Raw genomic sequence first — 16679 nt, forward strand, 5'->3', positions numbered from 1 at the left:
GGGGAACGCGTGAGTGCGGCTTTCCCCACGGCCAGACCCGTTCCCAGCGCCTGCCCCTAGAAACTACCCCCAACCCTGTACAGTAACCCTAACCCTGTACCCAACCCTAACCCTGTACCCAACCCTGTACACTAACCCTAACCCTGTACCCGACCCTGTACACTAACCCTAACCCTGTACCCGACCCTGTACACAACCCTAACCCTATACCCAACCCTGTACAGTAACCCTAACCCTGTACACAACCCTGTACAATAACCCTAACCCTGTACCCAACCCTAACCCTGTACCCAACCCTAACCCTGTACACAACCCTAACCCTGTACCCAACCCTGTACACTAACCCTAACCCTGTACACAACCCTGTACACTAACCCTAACCCTGTACACAACCCTAACCCTGTACACAACCCTGTACAGTAACCCTAACCCTGTACACAACCCTAACCCTGTAACCGACCCTGTACACTAACCCTAACCCTGTACCCAACCCTGTACACTAACCCTAACCCTGTACACAACCCTAACCCTGTACACAACCCTGTACACTAACCCTAACCCTGTACCCAACCCTGTACACTAACCCTAACCCTGTACACAACCCTAACCCTGTACCCAACCCTGTACACTAACCCTAACCCTGTACACAACCCTAACCCTGTACACAACCCTGTACAGTAACCCTAACCCTGTACCCGACCCTGTACACTAACCCTAACCCTGTACACATCCCTCTACACTAACCCTAACGCTGTGCACAACCCTAACCCTGTACCCAACCCTGTACAGTAACCCTGTACACTAACCCTAACCCTGTACACAACCCTGTACAGTAAGCCTAACCCTGTACACAACCCTAACCCTGTACACAACCCTGTACACTAACCCTAACCCTGTACACAACCCTAACCCTGTACACAACCCTGTACAGTAACCCTAACCCTGTATACAACCCTGTACACAACCCTAACCCTGTACACAACCCTAACCCTATACCCAACCCTGTACAATAACCCTAACCCTATACACAACCCTAACCCTATACCCAACCCTGTACAGTAACCATAACCCTGTACACAACCCTGTACACTAACCCTAACGCTGTGCACAACCCTAACCCTGTACACAACCCTGTACAGTAACTGTAACCCTGTACACTAACCCTAACCCTGTACACAACCCTGTACACAACCCTAACCCTGTACACAACCCTAACCCTGTACCCAACCCTGTACAGTAACTGTAACCCTGTACACTAACCCTAACCCTGTACACAACCCTGTACAGTAACCGTAACCCTGTACACAACCCAAACCCTATACCCAACCCTGTACAATAACCCTAACCCTATACACAACCCTAACCCTATACCCAACCCTGTACAGTAACCATAACCCTGTACACAACCCTGTACACTAACCCTAACGCTGTGCACAACCCTAACCCTGTACACAACCCTGTACAGTAACTGTAACCCTGTACCCAACCCTAACCCTGTACCCGACCCTGTACAATAACCCTAACCCTAACCCTGTACCCAACCCTAACCCTGTACCTGACCCTGTACAATAACCCTAACCCTGTACCCGACCCTGTACAATAACCCTAACCCTGTACCCAACCGTCTACACTAACCCTAACCCTATATACAACCCTAACCCTGTACACAACCCTAACCCTATACCCAACCCTGTACAGTAACCATAACCCTGTACACAACCCTGTACACTAACCCTAACGCTGTGCACAACCCTAACCCTGTACCCAACCCTGTACCCAACCCTGTACACTAACCCTAACCCTGTACACAACCCTAACCCTGTACACAACCCTGTACACAACCCTAACCCTGTACACAACTCCGTACACTAACCCTAACCCTGTACACAACCCTAACCCTATACCCAACCCTGTACAGTAACCATAACCCTGTACACAACCCTAACCCTGTACCCGACCCTGTACACTAACCCTAACCCTATACCCAACCCTGTACAGTAACCATAACCCTGTACACAACCCTGTACACTAACCCTAACGCTGTGCACAACCCTAACCCTGTACCCAACCCTGTACAGTAACCCTAACCCTGTACTCAACCCTGTACCCAACCCTGTACACTAACCCTAACCCTGTGCACAACCCTAACCCTGTACACAACTCTGTACACTAACCCTAACCCTGTACACAACCCTGTACACTAACCCTAACCCTGTACCCAACCCTATACAGTAACTGTAACCCTGTACCCAACCCTAACCCTGTACCCAACCCTATACAGTAACTGTAACCCTGTACCCAACCCTAACCCTGTACCCAACCCTATACAGTAACTGTAACCCTGTACCCAACCCTAACCCTGTACCCAACCCTGTACAGTAACTGTAACCCTGTACACAACCCTAACCCTGTACAATAACCCTAACCCTGTACCCAACCCTGTACACTAACCCTAACGCTGAGCACAACCCTAACCCTGTATACAACCCTCTACACTAACCCTAACCCTGTATACAACCCTGTAGACTAACCCTAACCCTATACACAACCCTAACCCTGTACACAACCCTAACCCTATACCCAACCCTGTACAATAACCATAACCCTGTACACTAACCCTAACCCTGTACACAACCCTGTACAGTAACCCTAACCCTGTACACAACCCTAACCCTGTACACAACTCTGTACAGTAACCATAACCCTGTACACTAACCCTAACCCTGTACACAACCCTGTACAGTAACTGTAACCCTGTACACAACCCTAACCCTGTACACAACCCTAACCCTATACCCAACCCTGTACAGTAACCATAACCCTGTACACTAACCCTAACCCTGTACACAACCCTAACCCTGTACCCAACCCTGTACACAACCCTAACCCTGTACACAACCCTGTACACAACCCTAACCCTGTACACAACCCTAACCCTGTACCCAACCCTGTACAGTAACTGTAACCCTGTACACTAACCCTAACCCTGTACACAACCCTGTACAGTAACCGTAACCCTGTACACAACCCTGTACAGTAACCCTAACCCTGTACACAACCCTAACCCTGTACCCAACCCTGTACAGTAACTGTAACCCTGTACACTAACCCTAACCCTGTACACAACCCTGTACAGTAACCGTAACCCTGTACACAACCCTAACCCTGTACCCAACTCTGTACACTAACCCTAACGCTGTGCACAACCCTGTACACTAACCCTAACCGTGTACACTAATCCTGCCCCTGCCCTGTGCCCCATCCATCTCCGCCCCATTCGGAGGGACAGGCCCGAACCCCCGGCCTGCTCCCACACCCTGGCTCTGCCCCCCGCAGGCAGGTGGAGCTGCGGCTGAAGGGTTTCCTGAGCTGCACCAACTCCTGGGCGAAGCTGGACGACATCAACAAGGTTTTCTGCTTCAACAAGACCCCGGTCACAGGTAGGTGACCCCCCCCCACCGCCACCCCGAGCCCTGCTCGCCTGGGCCCACCGGAGCCCCCCACACACACACACAGAGCAGGGTGCTTGGGACGGGTGTGACGCAAGCGGCTGGAGACCCCAGCGCTGCTTGTGCCAGGCCCTGCCCAGAGCTTCCCAACCGCGATCAGGGACCCCCCCAGCCTTGTGCCAGGTGCTGCCCAGACTCCCTCCGAGATCAGGCCCCCCTCATGCTGGACCGTTAGCCCCGTTCTCCAGTGTGGGGAGGCCGTGGGCCCCGAGAGCCTCCGAAAGCTGCTCCAGATGCCCCTGGCAGGACTCGAACCCGGCTCCCCTGAGTCCCGGCCCGTTAACCCCGCGGCTGCCCTGCCCATGTCCCCCCAGAGTACGTGCGGGCGCACTGGCGAGAGGACACGTTCTTCGGGTACCAGTTCCTGAACGGGGTCCACCCCATGGTGATCCGGCGCTGCACGGAGCTCCCCTGCAACTTCCCCGTCACGCCGGCCATGGTGGCCTCCTCCCTGGGGGAGAGCTGCAGCCTGCAGGACGAGCTGGAGGTAAGTGGGGCACCAGGGACACCCCTGGGGGGACACGGTCATGGTCTGAGCTCTTGGCTCCCTCCCCAGCATCACTCCAGGCACCAGCAGCCACAGGTCAGAGGTGTCCAGCGGGCCCAATTCCAGAGCCAGTGGCTGCGCTCGCACTGGCCACTAGGCTCCAGGGGCTAGTCCCAGGGCACTGCTGTGGGGAAACTTGCAGCGCTGGGAGAGGCACTGCTGTGGGGAAGCTCGCAGCACTGGCATCCCGGCTTTCCCCCGTTCCCCGGGGTCCCCGCTCTGCACCGTCGGATGCACTGGCCCCAGCACTCTGCTCTGCTCCCCCTGTTCCTTGCAGAAAGGGAACATCTTCCTCGCTGACTATAAAATCCTGGAGGGCGTCCCGGCCAACACGATCAACGGCTACCAGCAGTACATCGCTGCGCCCCTCTGCCTGCTGCACCTGCAGGCCTCCAGGGAGCTCGTCCCCATAGCCATTCAGGTAACGGCCCCCACACGCTGCCTGGCGGGGCCCCCATGCAGCCCCCATCCCTACACAGTCCCAGGGCTGGGCATTGCCGTCTAAGGGACTGGCCCAGGGAGAGAACCCAGGAGTCCTGGCTCCCAGCCCTCCCTGCTCTAACCCACCAGCCCCCACTCCCCTCCCAGAGCCAGGGAGAGAACCCAGGAGTCCTGGCTCCCAGCCCTCCCTGCTCTAACCCACCAGCCCCCACTGCCCTCCAAGATCTGGGGAGAGAACCCAGGAGTCCTGGCTCCCAGCCCCCCCTGCTCTAACCACCAGCCCCCACTCCCCTCCCAGAGCCAGGGGAAGAACCCAGGAGTCCTGGCTCCCAGCCCCCCCTGCTCTAACCACCAGCCCCCACTCCCCTCCCAGAGCCGGGGAGAGAACCCAGGAGTCCTGGCTCCTTAATCCCCCCACACCCTTCTGTGTGTACCTCCGTGTGTGTACACACACCCCAGCTGTGGGTCTCCTCTTCCTAACACTGGATTTGCTGCACCGTCATGTCCCCTCATCCTGGCCCCCGGGTCCCAGTCCCTGGGCTCCCCTGGGGGAAGCAGCAGGATTCACACCCCCGGCTTGCGCCAACCCGCCCCCCACACCCCTCCTGTGTCTCTCCCCTCGCAGCTCAGCCAGCGCCCAGGCCCCGGCAGCCCCATCTTCCTGCCCAGCGACTCCGAGTGGGACTGGATCCTGGCCAAGACCTGGGTGCGCTACGCCGATTTCCTGGTGCACGAGGCCGTCAGCCACCTGCTGCTCACCCACCTGATCGACGAGGCCTTCGCCCTGGCCACCCTGCGCCAGCTGCCCATGTGCCACCCGCTCTTCAAGGTGAGAGAGGGGCCGGGCTGCCCCCCCGCCCCCAGCCAGCTGTGCCCAGATGTGCGGGAGAGAAGAGCCCAGCAGGGGGAGCACGCCAGACGGGCCCCACTGCCGGCGTCCAGTTGTGCCCAGCTGCACGTGCGTGTGCCCAGTGGGGGGGGTGCCCGGCGTGCCAGGCCGGGCGTGCTCCACGCTGGCTGCGCTCTACCCATCACGGTCCAGCAGCTCCTGGATGACAGGGGAGAAGGAGCAGCCGCTGGCTTTTCGGAGAGGCCAGGACCCGGGTGGGGGTGGGGGTGGGGGTGGCTGCTTGCTTGTCCTCACCCACCCCTGTGTCTCTTCCCCTCCCCAGCTGCTGCTGCCCCACACCCGCTACACGCTGCACATCAACGTCCTGGGCAGGACCCTCCTACTCAGACGCGGAGGGAGCATCGATACGGTGAGAGGACCCCACGGTCAGCGGCATTGGACCCAGCTCCCTTCCCAGAGCCGGGGAGAGAACCCAGGAGTCCTGGCTCCCAGCCCCCCCTGCTCTGACCCACCCGCCGCAACTCCCCTCCCAGAGCCGGGGAGAGAACCCAGGAGTCCTGGCTCCCAGCCCCCCCTGCTCTGACCCACCCGCCCCCACTCCCCTCCCAGAGCCGGGGAGAGAACCCAGGAGTCCTGGCTCCCAGCCCCCCCTGCTCTGACCCACCCGCCCCCACTCCCCTCCAAGAGCCGGGGAGAGAACCCAGGAGTCCTGGCTCCCAGCCCCCCCCCGCTCTGACCCACTAGACCCCACTCCCCTCCCAGAGCCACATACTTGGGTGTAAAATGTGCCTGTCACCCGAGGTACCGGCCTCCCCTGGAACGGGCAGGATTAGAACTCAGAGCGACTGCAACAGCTCAGAAAATTGGGCTGAAATCGACGAGCTGAAATTCAATGATGAGAATTGCAATGTGCACCACTGTGGTAGGAAAACGTCGATGCCCATCTGCACAATGGGACATACCTGGCTGCCGGACACGGGAGTGCGGGGTCGTACTGCTCAAAAGGATCTGGGAGTTATATTGGGGTCTGTGATACAGCATGACCAGAGGGAGGCAGGAGAGGGTGAGACGGGAGCCTTATTCCCTGTAGAGGGAAGAAAGTTTGCTATAGATTAATTAGAGCACCTGAAGCCAATTAGAGCACCTGCAGTCAGTCACCTGATAAAAACCCCTGCTTCAATCAGACAGTGTGCGAGTCGGAGCAGAAAGGATTGGTGTTGGAGCAGAGAACAGTTTGGAGGAGTCGGAGCAGAGAGGTTGGTGTTGGAGCAGAGAACAGTTTGGAGGAGTCGGAGCAGAGAGGTTGGTGTTGGAGCAGAGAACAGGTGGGAGGAGTCGGAGCAGAGAGGTTGGTGTCAGAGCAGAGAACAGTTTGGAGGAGTCGGAGCAGAGAGGTTGGTGTCGGAGCAGAGAACAGTTTGGAGGAGTCGGAGCAGAGAGGTTGGTGTTGGAGCAGAGAACAGTTTGGCGGAGTCGGAGCAGAGAGGATTGGTGTTGGAGCAGAGAACAGTTGGGAGGAGTCGGAGCAGAGAGGATTGGTGTTGGAGCAGAGAACAGTTGGGAGGAGTCGGAGCAGAGAGGTTGGTGTTGGAGCAGAGAACAGTTTGTAGGAGTCGGAGCAGAGAGGTTGGTGTCGGAGCAGAGAACAGTTTGGAGGAGTCGGAGCAGAGAGTTTGGTGTTGGAGCAGAGAACAGTTTGGAGGAGTCGGAGCAGAGAGGTTGGTGTTGGAGCAGAGAACAGTTTGGCAGAGTCGGAGCAGAGAGGTTGGTGTTGGAGCAGAGAACAGTTTGGAGGAGTCGGAGCAGAGAGGATTGGTGTCGGAGCAGAGAACAGGTGGGAGGAGTCGGAGCAGAGAGGTTGGTGTCAGAGCAGAGAACAGTTTGTAGGAGTCGGAGCAGAGAGGTTGGTGTTGGAGCAGAGAACAGGTGGGAGGAGTCGGAGCAGAGAGGTTGGTGTTGGAGCAGAGAACAGGTGGGAGGAGTTGGAGCAGAGAGGATTGGTGTTGGAGCAGAGAACAGGTGGGAGGAGTCGGAGCAGAGAGGTTGGTGTTGGAGCAGAGAACAGTTTGTAGGAGTCGGAGCAGAGAGGTTGGTGTCGGAGCAGAGAACAGTTTGGAGGAGTCGGAGCAGAGAGGTTGGTGTTGGAGCAGAGAACAGTTTGTAGGAGTCGGAGCAGAGAGGTTGGTGTTGGAGCAGAGAACAGGTGGGAGGAGTTGGAGCAGAGAGGATTGGTGTTGGAGCAGAGAACAGTTTGGAGGAGTCGGAGCAGAGAGGTTGGTGTCGGAGCAGAGAACAGGTGGGAGGAGTCGGAGCAGAGAGGATTGGTGTTGGAGCAGAGGACAGTTTGGAGGAGTCGGAGCAGAGAGGATTGGTGTTGGAGCAGAGAACAGTTTGGAGGAGTCGGAGCAGAGAGGATTGGTGTTGGAGCAGAGAACAGGTGGGAGGAGTCGGAGCAGGGAGGTTGGTGTCGGAGCAGAGAACAGGTGGGAGGAGTCGGAGCAGAGAGGTTGGTGTCGGAGCAGAGAACAGTTTGGAGGAGTCGGAGCAGAGAGGTTGGTGTCGGAGCAGAGAACAGTTTGGAGGAGTTGGAGCAGAGAGGTTGGTGTCGGAGCAGAGAACAGTTTGGAGGAGTCGGAGCAGAGAGGATTGGTGTTGGAGCAGAGAACAGTTTGTAGGAGTCGGAGCAGAGAGGATTGGTGTTGGAGCAGAGAACAGTTTGGAGGAGTCGGAGCAGAGAGGTTGGTGTCGGAGCAGAGAACAGTTTGGAGGAGTCGGAGCAGAAAGGATTGGTGTTGGAGCAGAGAACAGTTTGAAGGAGTCGGAGCAGAGAGTTTGGTGTTGGAGCAGAGAACAGTTTGGAGGAGTCGGAGCAGAGAGGTTGGTGTCGGAGCAGAGAACAGTTTGGAGGAGTCGGAGCAGAGAGGTTGGTGTCGGAGCAGAGAACAGGTGGGAGGAGTCGGAGCAGAGAGGTTGGTGTCGGAGCAGAGAACAGGTGGGAGGAGTCGGAGCAGAGAGGTTGGTGTCAGAGCAGAGAACAGTTTGGAGGAGTCGGAGCAGAGAGGTTGGTGTCGGAGCAGAGAACAGTTTGGAGGACTCGGAGCAGAGAGGATTGGTGTCGGAGCAGAGAACAGTTTGTAGGAGTCGGAGCAGAGAGGTTGGTGTCGGAGCAGAGAACAGGTGGGAGGAGTCGGAGCAGAGAGGATTGGTGTCGGAGCAGAGAACAGGTGGGAGGAGTCGGAGCAGAGAGGTTGGTGTTGGAGCAGAGAACAGGTGGGAGGAGTCGGAGCAGAGAGGATTGGTGTCGGAGCAGAGAACAGGTGGGAGGAGTCGGAGCAGAGAGGTTGGTGTTGGAGCAGAGAACAGTTTGAAGGAGTCGGAGCAGAGAGGTTGGTGTCGGAGCAGAGAACAGTTTGTAGGAGTCGGAGCAGAGAGGTTGGTGTCGGAGCAGAGAACAGTTTGGAGGAGTCGGAGCAGAGAGGATTGGTGTCGGAGCAGAGAACAGGTGGGAGGAGTCGGAGCAGAGAGGTTGGTGTCGGAGCAGAGAACAGTTTGAAGGAGTCAGAGCAGAGAGGATTGGTGTTGGAGCAGAGGACAGTTGGGAGGAGTCGGAGCAGAGAGGATTGGTGTCGGAGCAGAGAACAGTTGGGAGGAGTCGGAGCAGAGAGGTTGGTGTTGGAGCAGAGGACAGGTGGGAGGAGTCGGAGCAGAGAGGATTGGTGTTGGAGCAGAGAACAGTTTGGAGGAGTCGGAGCAGAGAGATTGGTGTTGGAGCAGAGAACAGTTTGGAGGAGTCGGAGCAGAGAGGATTGGTGTTGGAGCAGAGAACAGTTTGGCGGAGTCGGAGCAGAGAGGTTGGTGTTGGAGCAGAGGACAGTTTGGAGGAGTCGGAGCAGAGAGGATTGTTGTTGGAGCAGAGGACAGTTTGGAGGAGTCGGAGCAGAGAGGATTGTTGTTGGAGCAGAGGACAGTTTGGAGGAGTCGGAGCAGAGAGGATTGTTGTTGGAGCAGAGGACAGTTTGGAGGAGTCGGAGCAGAGAGGTTGGTGTCGGAGCAGAGAACAGTTTGGAGGAGTCGGAGCAGAGAGGATTGTTGTTGGAGCGCGAGACCCATCATAATAGTGTCGGCCATTTGCCACAAGTCCCAAATGGAATATGAGCCAACAATGGGCTGCAGTTGGGAAAAAGACTAATATCATTCTAGGCTGAATTAACAGGAGTGGCGTGTGTAAAACCTGGGAGGTCATTGTCTGGCCCTGGCGAGACCTCAGCTGAAGAACTGGGTGGGCGTCACACTCTAGGAAAGATGTGGCCAAATTGGAGAGAGTCTGGGAAAGAACAACAAACATGGTCAAAGGTTTTGAAACCCTGATCTATGAGGCCAGGTTAAAAAAATCACTGGGCACTTTTAATCGTGAGAGAAGTTCGAGAGAGGGGACCTGACAGTCTTCAAATACCTTGAGGACTGTTGAGGACGGTGATCAATTGTTCTCTGGTCCTGCTGAAGGCAGGACAAGAAGTAATGAGGAACTGGGGTTATTTAGTCTGCAGAAGAGAAGAGTGAGGGGGGATTTGATAGCTGCTTTCAACTACCTGAAGGGGGGATCCAAAGAGGATGGAGCTCGGCTGTTCTCAGTGGTGGCAGATGACAGAACAAGGAGCAATGGTCTCAAGTTGCAGTGGGGGAGGTTTAGGTTGGATATTCGGAAACACTATTTCCCTAGGAGGGTGGTGAAGCACTGGAATGGGTTCCCTAGGGAGGTGGTGGAATCTTCTTCCTTAGAGGTTTTTAAGGCCCGGCTTGACAAAGCCCTGGCTGGGATGATTTAGTCGGGGATTGGTCCTGCTTTGAGCAGGACGTTGGAGCAGATACCTCCTGAGGTCCCTTCCAACCCTGATCTTCTATGATTCTAATGGGTTAAATCAATCAATGGGCTTAATCTGCAACCAGGGAGATTGAGGTTAGATATTAGGAAAAGCTTTCTCTCGCTAAAGATAGTTAACACTGGAGCAAGCACAGAGGATGGACTCTCCAGCATTGGAGGTTTCTAAGAACTGGTTGGACAAACACCGGAGGTTGCGAGTGATTGGTCATTTTTGGGGTACAACGCAAAGCGAAACATCGGGGAGGCACATTTGTCACGGGGCGTATTGTCAGTTGTCTCGTTGCGCTGAAACTGATGGTGGTGGTATTTCATTCTAACCCGCCCCCCTGGCCCGCTGGCTCAGAGGTTGAAGACTCTGTCTCTGCTCCCTTCCCAGGCCATGGGCTCGGGGCTCGAGGGGACCAAGGTGCTGATGGCCAAGGCCATGTCCGGCCTGACCTACGCCTCCCTCTGCTTCCCTGATGACATCCACGAGCGCGGGGTTGACTGCATCCCCAACTACTACTACAGGGATGATGGGCTGAAGATCTGGTCGGCCATTGAGAGGTAAGGAGCAGGAGCCGGGGCAGAGGGTGGCGAGGAAGCAGATGGCATGTGGAAAATTCCCACCGGCCCGAGTTGCTTGGAAACACGGCTTTCCTGCCACGTAAAGAATTCTGAGTTAAAAAACAACTGGAATTCCCCAAACGGCACTTTTTCAAAGACCCCTCCACACACCCAGCTAGACGGCACGAATTCTCCTTGAGCCACTCATGAATCACACAGAGGAGAGCACCAACCAATTCTCCCCAGCCTTGCACACCAGGACGATACCATCTCGCCCTGGTCAGAAGCCTGGCCAGTTTCCCAGTCCACCCCTCCCTCAATGTGGAGAGGACATGCACCAGTCTCTGTACCTGAGCTGAGATTTCCTGAGCGCTTCAACCAAACCAAATTGTTTTAGGTAAAATATAAAACAGGTTTATTGACCACAGAAAGATAAATTTCGTTAGTGATTATACATGGTGGCATAAGAGGTTAGAGACAGTTACCAAAGAAAACAAAAGGTAAGCGCACAGTCTAAATCTTACTGCACTAGGCAGCATTTAGATCAAGCAATTTTCTCATCCCCCTGGATGTTACAGTTCTTCACACACGGGCTTCTCAGTCCATGTGCCTAGAAGACCCTCGCCCAGACATGTCCTGGTGGGCTTTGCTGAGTCACTGGGTTGAACAATCCCCCTGGTGGGTCTTGCGCAACTGCGTCAGAGAGTGGAGCAGTCCCCATTGTGTGGTGCTTGGGCAGCCCTCACTGAATTATAAATCCACTGATTACAACTCCCCTGCTTTTTAATGGTCATTGAACACCCTCCTGGGTGGGGTGGGAGTAGTTCTTTGTACGTCACTGGCAAATATACAGCATATTTCAATAACAACCACGAAGCAAAATCTCATAACGTCATACACACTAATGATACACATATTTGGACAGAACGACGGGTTTCAGCAGGTCATGACCTTTCATATGATATCGTACATGACATGCTTTGTATGAAATATCACAACTATATGTGAATGACGCATATGGGTTTTCCAGGGAGCTATTTTGAGGTACAGTGTGTCACAGATTCTATTCCTGATACCTGGAGGTTCCCTGCTAACAAGGCAGTGTGGTGCCAACAGGCAGCTTTGGGCACTAAAAAATTAACCCTAACGCAATGGAAAAGTCAACCCCCATCAAATATTGATGCCTGGCTTGGTGATCTGGCAGATCACACAGCTAACGAATGGCTGGCATTGCGGAGAAAGGGAACGCATGAAAAATCCAAAGCAATTTGGGCTGATTTATTAGAGGTCTATGATCAATGTAGACACTGAAGATAGATATGTCACATCCCCTCCCCTGCCTTTATCCTAACCCTCGTCACTTACTTTGTGTGGTAGATTGGTTGGCATTGAAAAAATGAATGAAAATTTGTAAATACACAAGAATGGAGAGGAAAAGTCACATTTTTAGCGATTTTGCCCCAAACCAAATTCCGGGGAAAGGTCTCATTGGGGGTGAATGGAAACATTTGGTTTCAGTCAAGCCAAGACGTTTTGTGCCAGTGGCGACTCTTGTTTAACGTGTTAACTTCTACAAGAGCAAGTCTAATTTGAAATGAAAAGTTCAGCTCTGCCATAAACGAGATCCAGGATCACCTGGAGGTCAGGCCGGCGGCTTAGCCACCAGGCCATGCTCCCACAGCTAGGAAAGGGCGAAGTGGAGGGGACACTAGGTACCGGCCAGGGTGCACGGTACCACTGGGCTGTTTGGTGATGCTGGCTGAGTGACGCTGGTGCACTGGGGAGCGATGTGGCCTGCGCCAACCCATCCGGGCTGACACATCTCTGCTCTTTCCAGCTTCGTCTCCGGCATCGTCAGACACTATTACCGCAGCGACGCCCATGTCCTGGCCGACTGTGAGCTGCAGGCCTGGGCAGACGAGATCTTCCGTGAAGGCTTCCTGGGGAACGAGGCATCCGGTAGGGGCCATGTGAACCCAGAGCTCTGTAGCCGCTGGTCACGGGGCTCCATGCAGGAGCCACTCCAGGCCATCTCTGGACTGCGTGATTGAGGAGGCCAAACAACTGTCAGCCAGAGCTCAGCTGGTGTCAATGGGCGTCTCTCCATTGGAGTCAATGGGGCCAGATCCCAGCTGGTGTCAATGGGCGTCTCTCCATTGGAGTCAATGGGGCCGGATCCCAGCTGGTGTCAATGGGCGTCTCCCCATTGGAGTCAATGGGGCCAGATCCGAGCTGGTGTCAATGGGCGTCTCTCCATTGGAGTCAATGGAACCAGATCCCAGCTGGTGTCAATGGGCGTCTCTCCATTGGAGTCAATGGGGCCAGATCCCAGCTGGTGTCAATGGACATCTCTTCATTGGAGTCAATGGGGCCAGATCCCAGCTGGGGTCAATGGGCGTCTCTCTATTGGAGTCAATGGGGCCAGATCCCAGCTGGTGTCAATGGGCGTCTCTCCATTGGAGTCAATGGAACCAGATCCCAGCTGGTGTCAATGGGCGTCTCTCCATTGGAGTCAATGGGGCCAGATCCCAGCTGGTGTCAATGGGCATCTCTTCATTGGAGTCAATGGGGCCAGATCCCAGCTGGGGTCAATGGGCGTCTCTCCATTGGAGTCAATGGAACCAGACCCCAACTGGTGTCAATGGGCGTCTCTCCATTGGAGTCAACGGGGCCTGACCCCAGCTCGTATCAAGTGGCCCTGCAGGCAGGGGTCATGACCCCCGGACGGGGAGCAAGGTGTCCAACCCAATAGGGACAGGGTGGCCTGGATCACGGCAGTGGGACGGGGCCATGGGGTGACTGGAAACAGCCCCACCATGGGAACGGGCAGGGCAGGGAGATGGCACGTGGCCAAGCTGAGGCCCGGAGCAGTGGAGTGGGGCAGGGCCGGGCCGGGTCAGTGATGCCCCTTCTCCATCCCGCAGGCTTCCCCTCGTCCCTGCAGAGCATCCCTGAGCTCATCAAGTACCTGACCATGTGGATCTACTGCTGCTCGGCCCGGCACGCCTCCCTCAACAGCGGGCAGGTAGGGAGAGGCCAGCCTGGGTGCTCGGGGCCCCATTCCCTGCCCCCCACCGGACCCTGGGTCCAGCCACCGACACCCCCACGGGGCCCTGGGGTCTAGCCACCACCACCACCCCTGCCCTGCCCCCCACAGCATCCTGGGGTCCAGCCGCTGACACCCCCACCCTGCCCCCCACCCCACTGACACCTCAATCCCCAGGACCCTGCTCTAGCAGCCAATCCCCCATCCAGCACCCAACCCCAGTGAGATCCAGGACACCTCAGAACCCTGCCTCAGCCCCCCAGGACTCCCCACTGCCGCGCTCAGCACCCCCAACCCCCCCCCTTGACTTTTACTAACCGTTGCCCGTGGGTGAGACGCTGACCAAGCCCCAGATGCCCAGATCCCTTGGCTGAGCCAGACCTTCCCTGGGCGGGGTGAGGAGGGGATCCCTGGCTGGGCTGGCGGGGTCCCCGGCTGGGCTGGGGGGGTCCCCGGCTGCTCTGACTGGGGGGGGTCTCTCTGGGCCGCAGTACGAGCTCGGCGCTTGGATGCCCAACTTCCCGTCCTCCATGAGGAACCCCCCGCCCCAGGCCAAGGGCACCTCCTCCCTGGAGAGCTACCTGGACACCATCCCAGAGGTCAACAGCACCAGCATCGCCATTTCCGTCCTCTGGCAACTCTGCTGCGAGCCGGGGGACTCGGTGAGAACATGGGCACTAGGGGGCGCTGTGGGGCAGGGAGCGGGGCGGGGAGCTCAGCAGGGGGCGCTCTCCCCTGGCAGGGGGCTGGTCCCAGGGTGGCACTAGGGGGCGCTGTGGGGCAGGGAGCGGGACAGGGGCTCAGCAGGGGGCGCTCTCCCCTGGCAGGCGGGGCTGGCACTAGGGGGCGCTGTGGGGCAGGGAGCAGGGCAGGGGGTTCAGCAGGGGGTGCTCTCCCCTGGCAGGGGGCTGGCCCCAGGACGGCGCTGTGGGGCAGGGAGCGGGGCGGTGGCAGCAGGAGGCGCTCTCCCCTGGCAGGGGGCTGGCCCCAGGACGGCACTGGGGGGCCCTGGGCTGCGGGTGTCTGCTGAATGAGCCGTTGCACTGATTTCTCCGTCCCCTCCTTTGCGATAGCAATAAAGGACCCACTGACATTTCACATGAGCTGGGGGATGAACCAGGGTGTCCTGGCCCAGCTGCGCTTTGGGGGATGCCCTGTTGTTTCAACCGGCTGCAGGATTCGCCTTCCCTCCCTGGCCTGAACTCTTCCCAGTGTTGCTACACAGCTGTTAAACACCTGCCCCATTCTCTAGGGCACATGAGGGGTCCCTGGGTAAACGGTCGCCCCGCCCCAGAGGTGGCCGCATCTCAGCGCCGGGCGAGGGGTCCCTGGGTAACCAGCCGCCCCGCCCCAGAGGTGGCTGCATCTCAGTGCTGGGCGAGGGGTCCCCGGATAACCAGCCGCCCCACCCCAGAGGTGGCTGCATCTCAGCACCAGGTGAGGGAGCCCTTCCGTGCTGTCCCTCACCGCTCTCCTGTTCCCTTGCAGAGACCCCTGGGCACGTACCCCGACGAGCACTTCACCGAGGAGGAGCCCAAGCGGCTGATCGCGGCCTTCCAGGGGCGCCTGGCCCAGATCTCCCAGGAGATCCAGGAGAGGAACAAATCCCTGCCCATCCCCTACCGCTACCTGGATCCCCAACGAATCGAGAACAGCACGTCCATCTGAGCCCGACCGGCGAGCCCCAGGGACGGGCCTCACGCGGCTGCTGGCAATGCTGTCCCTGCGATCCTCTCCCAGGAACAATAAACCAGACTGGTTCCACTCTGACTGGCTGATTCTGTCTAGTGGGGTACAGCATGGGGGGCTGGGACTCCTGGGTTCTCTCGCTGGCTCTGGGAGGAGAGTGGGGGCTAGTGGGTTAGAGCAGGGGGGGCTGGGAGCCAGGACTCCTGGGTTCTCTCCCCGGCTCTGGGAGTGGGGGTTGGTGGTTAGAGCAGGGGGGGCTGGGGGCCAGGACGTCTGAATTCTATTGTCCATAAGCAATAGGGATAAGTCTCCTGTACTCACTGTGCCTCGGTTTACCCATCATCAAAAGGCGATGATATCGCCAAGCGCCTCCGCGGGAGCTACGATTAGCCTGGGGCAGGGTCAGGTTCTAACCTGGGTCAGACTTGGGGGTCAGCCCCCAGTGGCGAGAACAGATCCCCCCCCCCCCAGGGAAGGACACGCCTTGAAGTCTCTAGCCTGACCCTTTATTTACATGGTCACATACAGTTTTTAACGACTCCAGTCGCGAGGTGTCTTGTTCATCTCCTCCCCACGACACATATATATATCTGTAGTCCCCTGCCCTTCCCCCGCCACCCCGCCCACTTCCCTCCCCCCAAGAAACACCCACAAGTCATTGCAAAAAAAAAAAAAGTACAGTTTGTACACAAGTCTATGAAAAATGATAGACAATCAGATTCCCAGACCGGGCGGCCGGCTCCTCCTGCACAGCTATGAGCATCCCAGGCCTTTAAGACACGGCCGATCACGGGCCATCCCTTTAAGAACATGGGTTTTTGGTCTACAGACAAATATTTACCGAGCACATCAAGTGGCATCAGAAATACAGGTTAGAGGACGATGGCCTCTCACTGGCCACCCCTTTAAGAGATGGAGGCTCACATGCCATCCCTTTAAGAAACTTATTTTTCGGTCTACAGACAAATATTTACCAAGCACACGTGTCATCGGAAATGCAAGTTCGAGAAAGCCATCCCTTTAATAGATGCCTGCTCACAGCCCTCCCACCCCACCCCGCCGCCAAGGAAAAAAATGTTTCGTCTGCAGACAAATATCTTCCAAGTAAATCAAACCGTCACGAAAAATTTTGCATAGAAAAAAGTGGCCACCCCTTTAAAGGAAAACAA

At 56.7% G+C, this 16679-nt stretch overlaps 1 protein-coding gene across 1 annotated transcript in view; it reads left to right on the forward strand.

The window, feature by feature from the left end:
* LOC120381913 (arachidonate 12-lipoxygenase, 12R-type-like) overlaps positions 1–15490 on the forward strand; it is a 27105-nt gene extending 11615 nt beyond the window's left edge. Inside the window, exons 4-14 of the mRNA XM_039500079.1 lie at positions 1–9; positions 3337–3440; positions 3824–3996; positions 4334–4477; positions 5123–5326; positions 5670–5756; positions 10606–10775; positions 12613–12734; positions 13700–13800; positions 14313–14483; positions 15310–15490. The exon at positions 1–9 is cut by the window's left edge and continues 114 nt beyond it. Of these exons, the coding sequence (XP_039356013.1) occupies positions 1–9; positions 3337–3440; positions 3824–3996; positions 4334–4477; positions 5123–5326; positions 5670–5756; positions 10606–10775; positions 12613–12734; positions 13700–13800; positions 14313–14483; positions 15310–15489 (1465 nt within the window). The 3' untranslated portion in view covers position 15490. The remainder of the gene's footprint in view (positions 10–3336; positions 3441–3823; positions 3997–4333; positions 4478–5122; positions 5327–5669; positions 5757–10605; positions 10776–12612; positions 12735–13699; positions 13801–14312; positions 14484–15309) is intronic.
* The last annotated feature ends 1189 nt before the right edge of the window (positions 15491–16679 follow it).

This window comes from Mauremys reevesii, linkage group 14, assembly GCF_016161935.1.
Source record: "Mauremys reevesii isolate NIE-2019 linkage group 14, ASM1616193v1, whole genome shotgun sequence".
NCBI lineage: Eukaryota > Metazoa > Chordata > Testudines > Geoemydidae > Mauremys > Mauremys reevesii.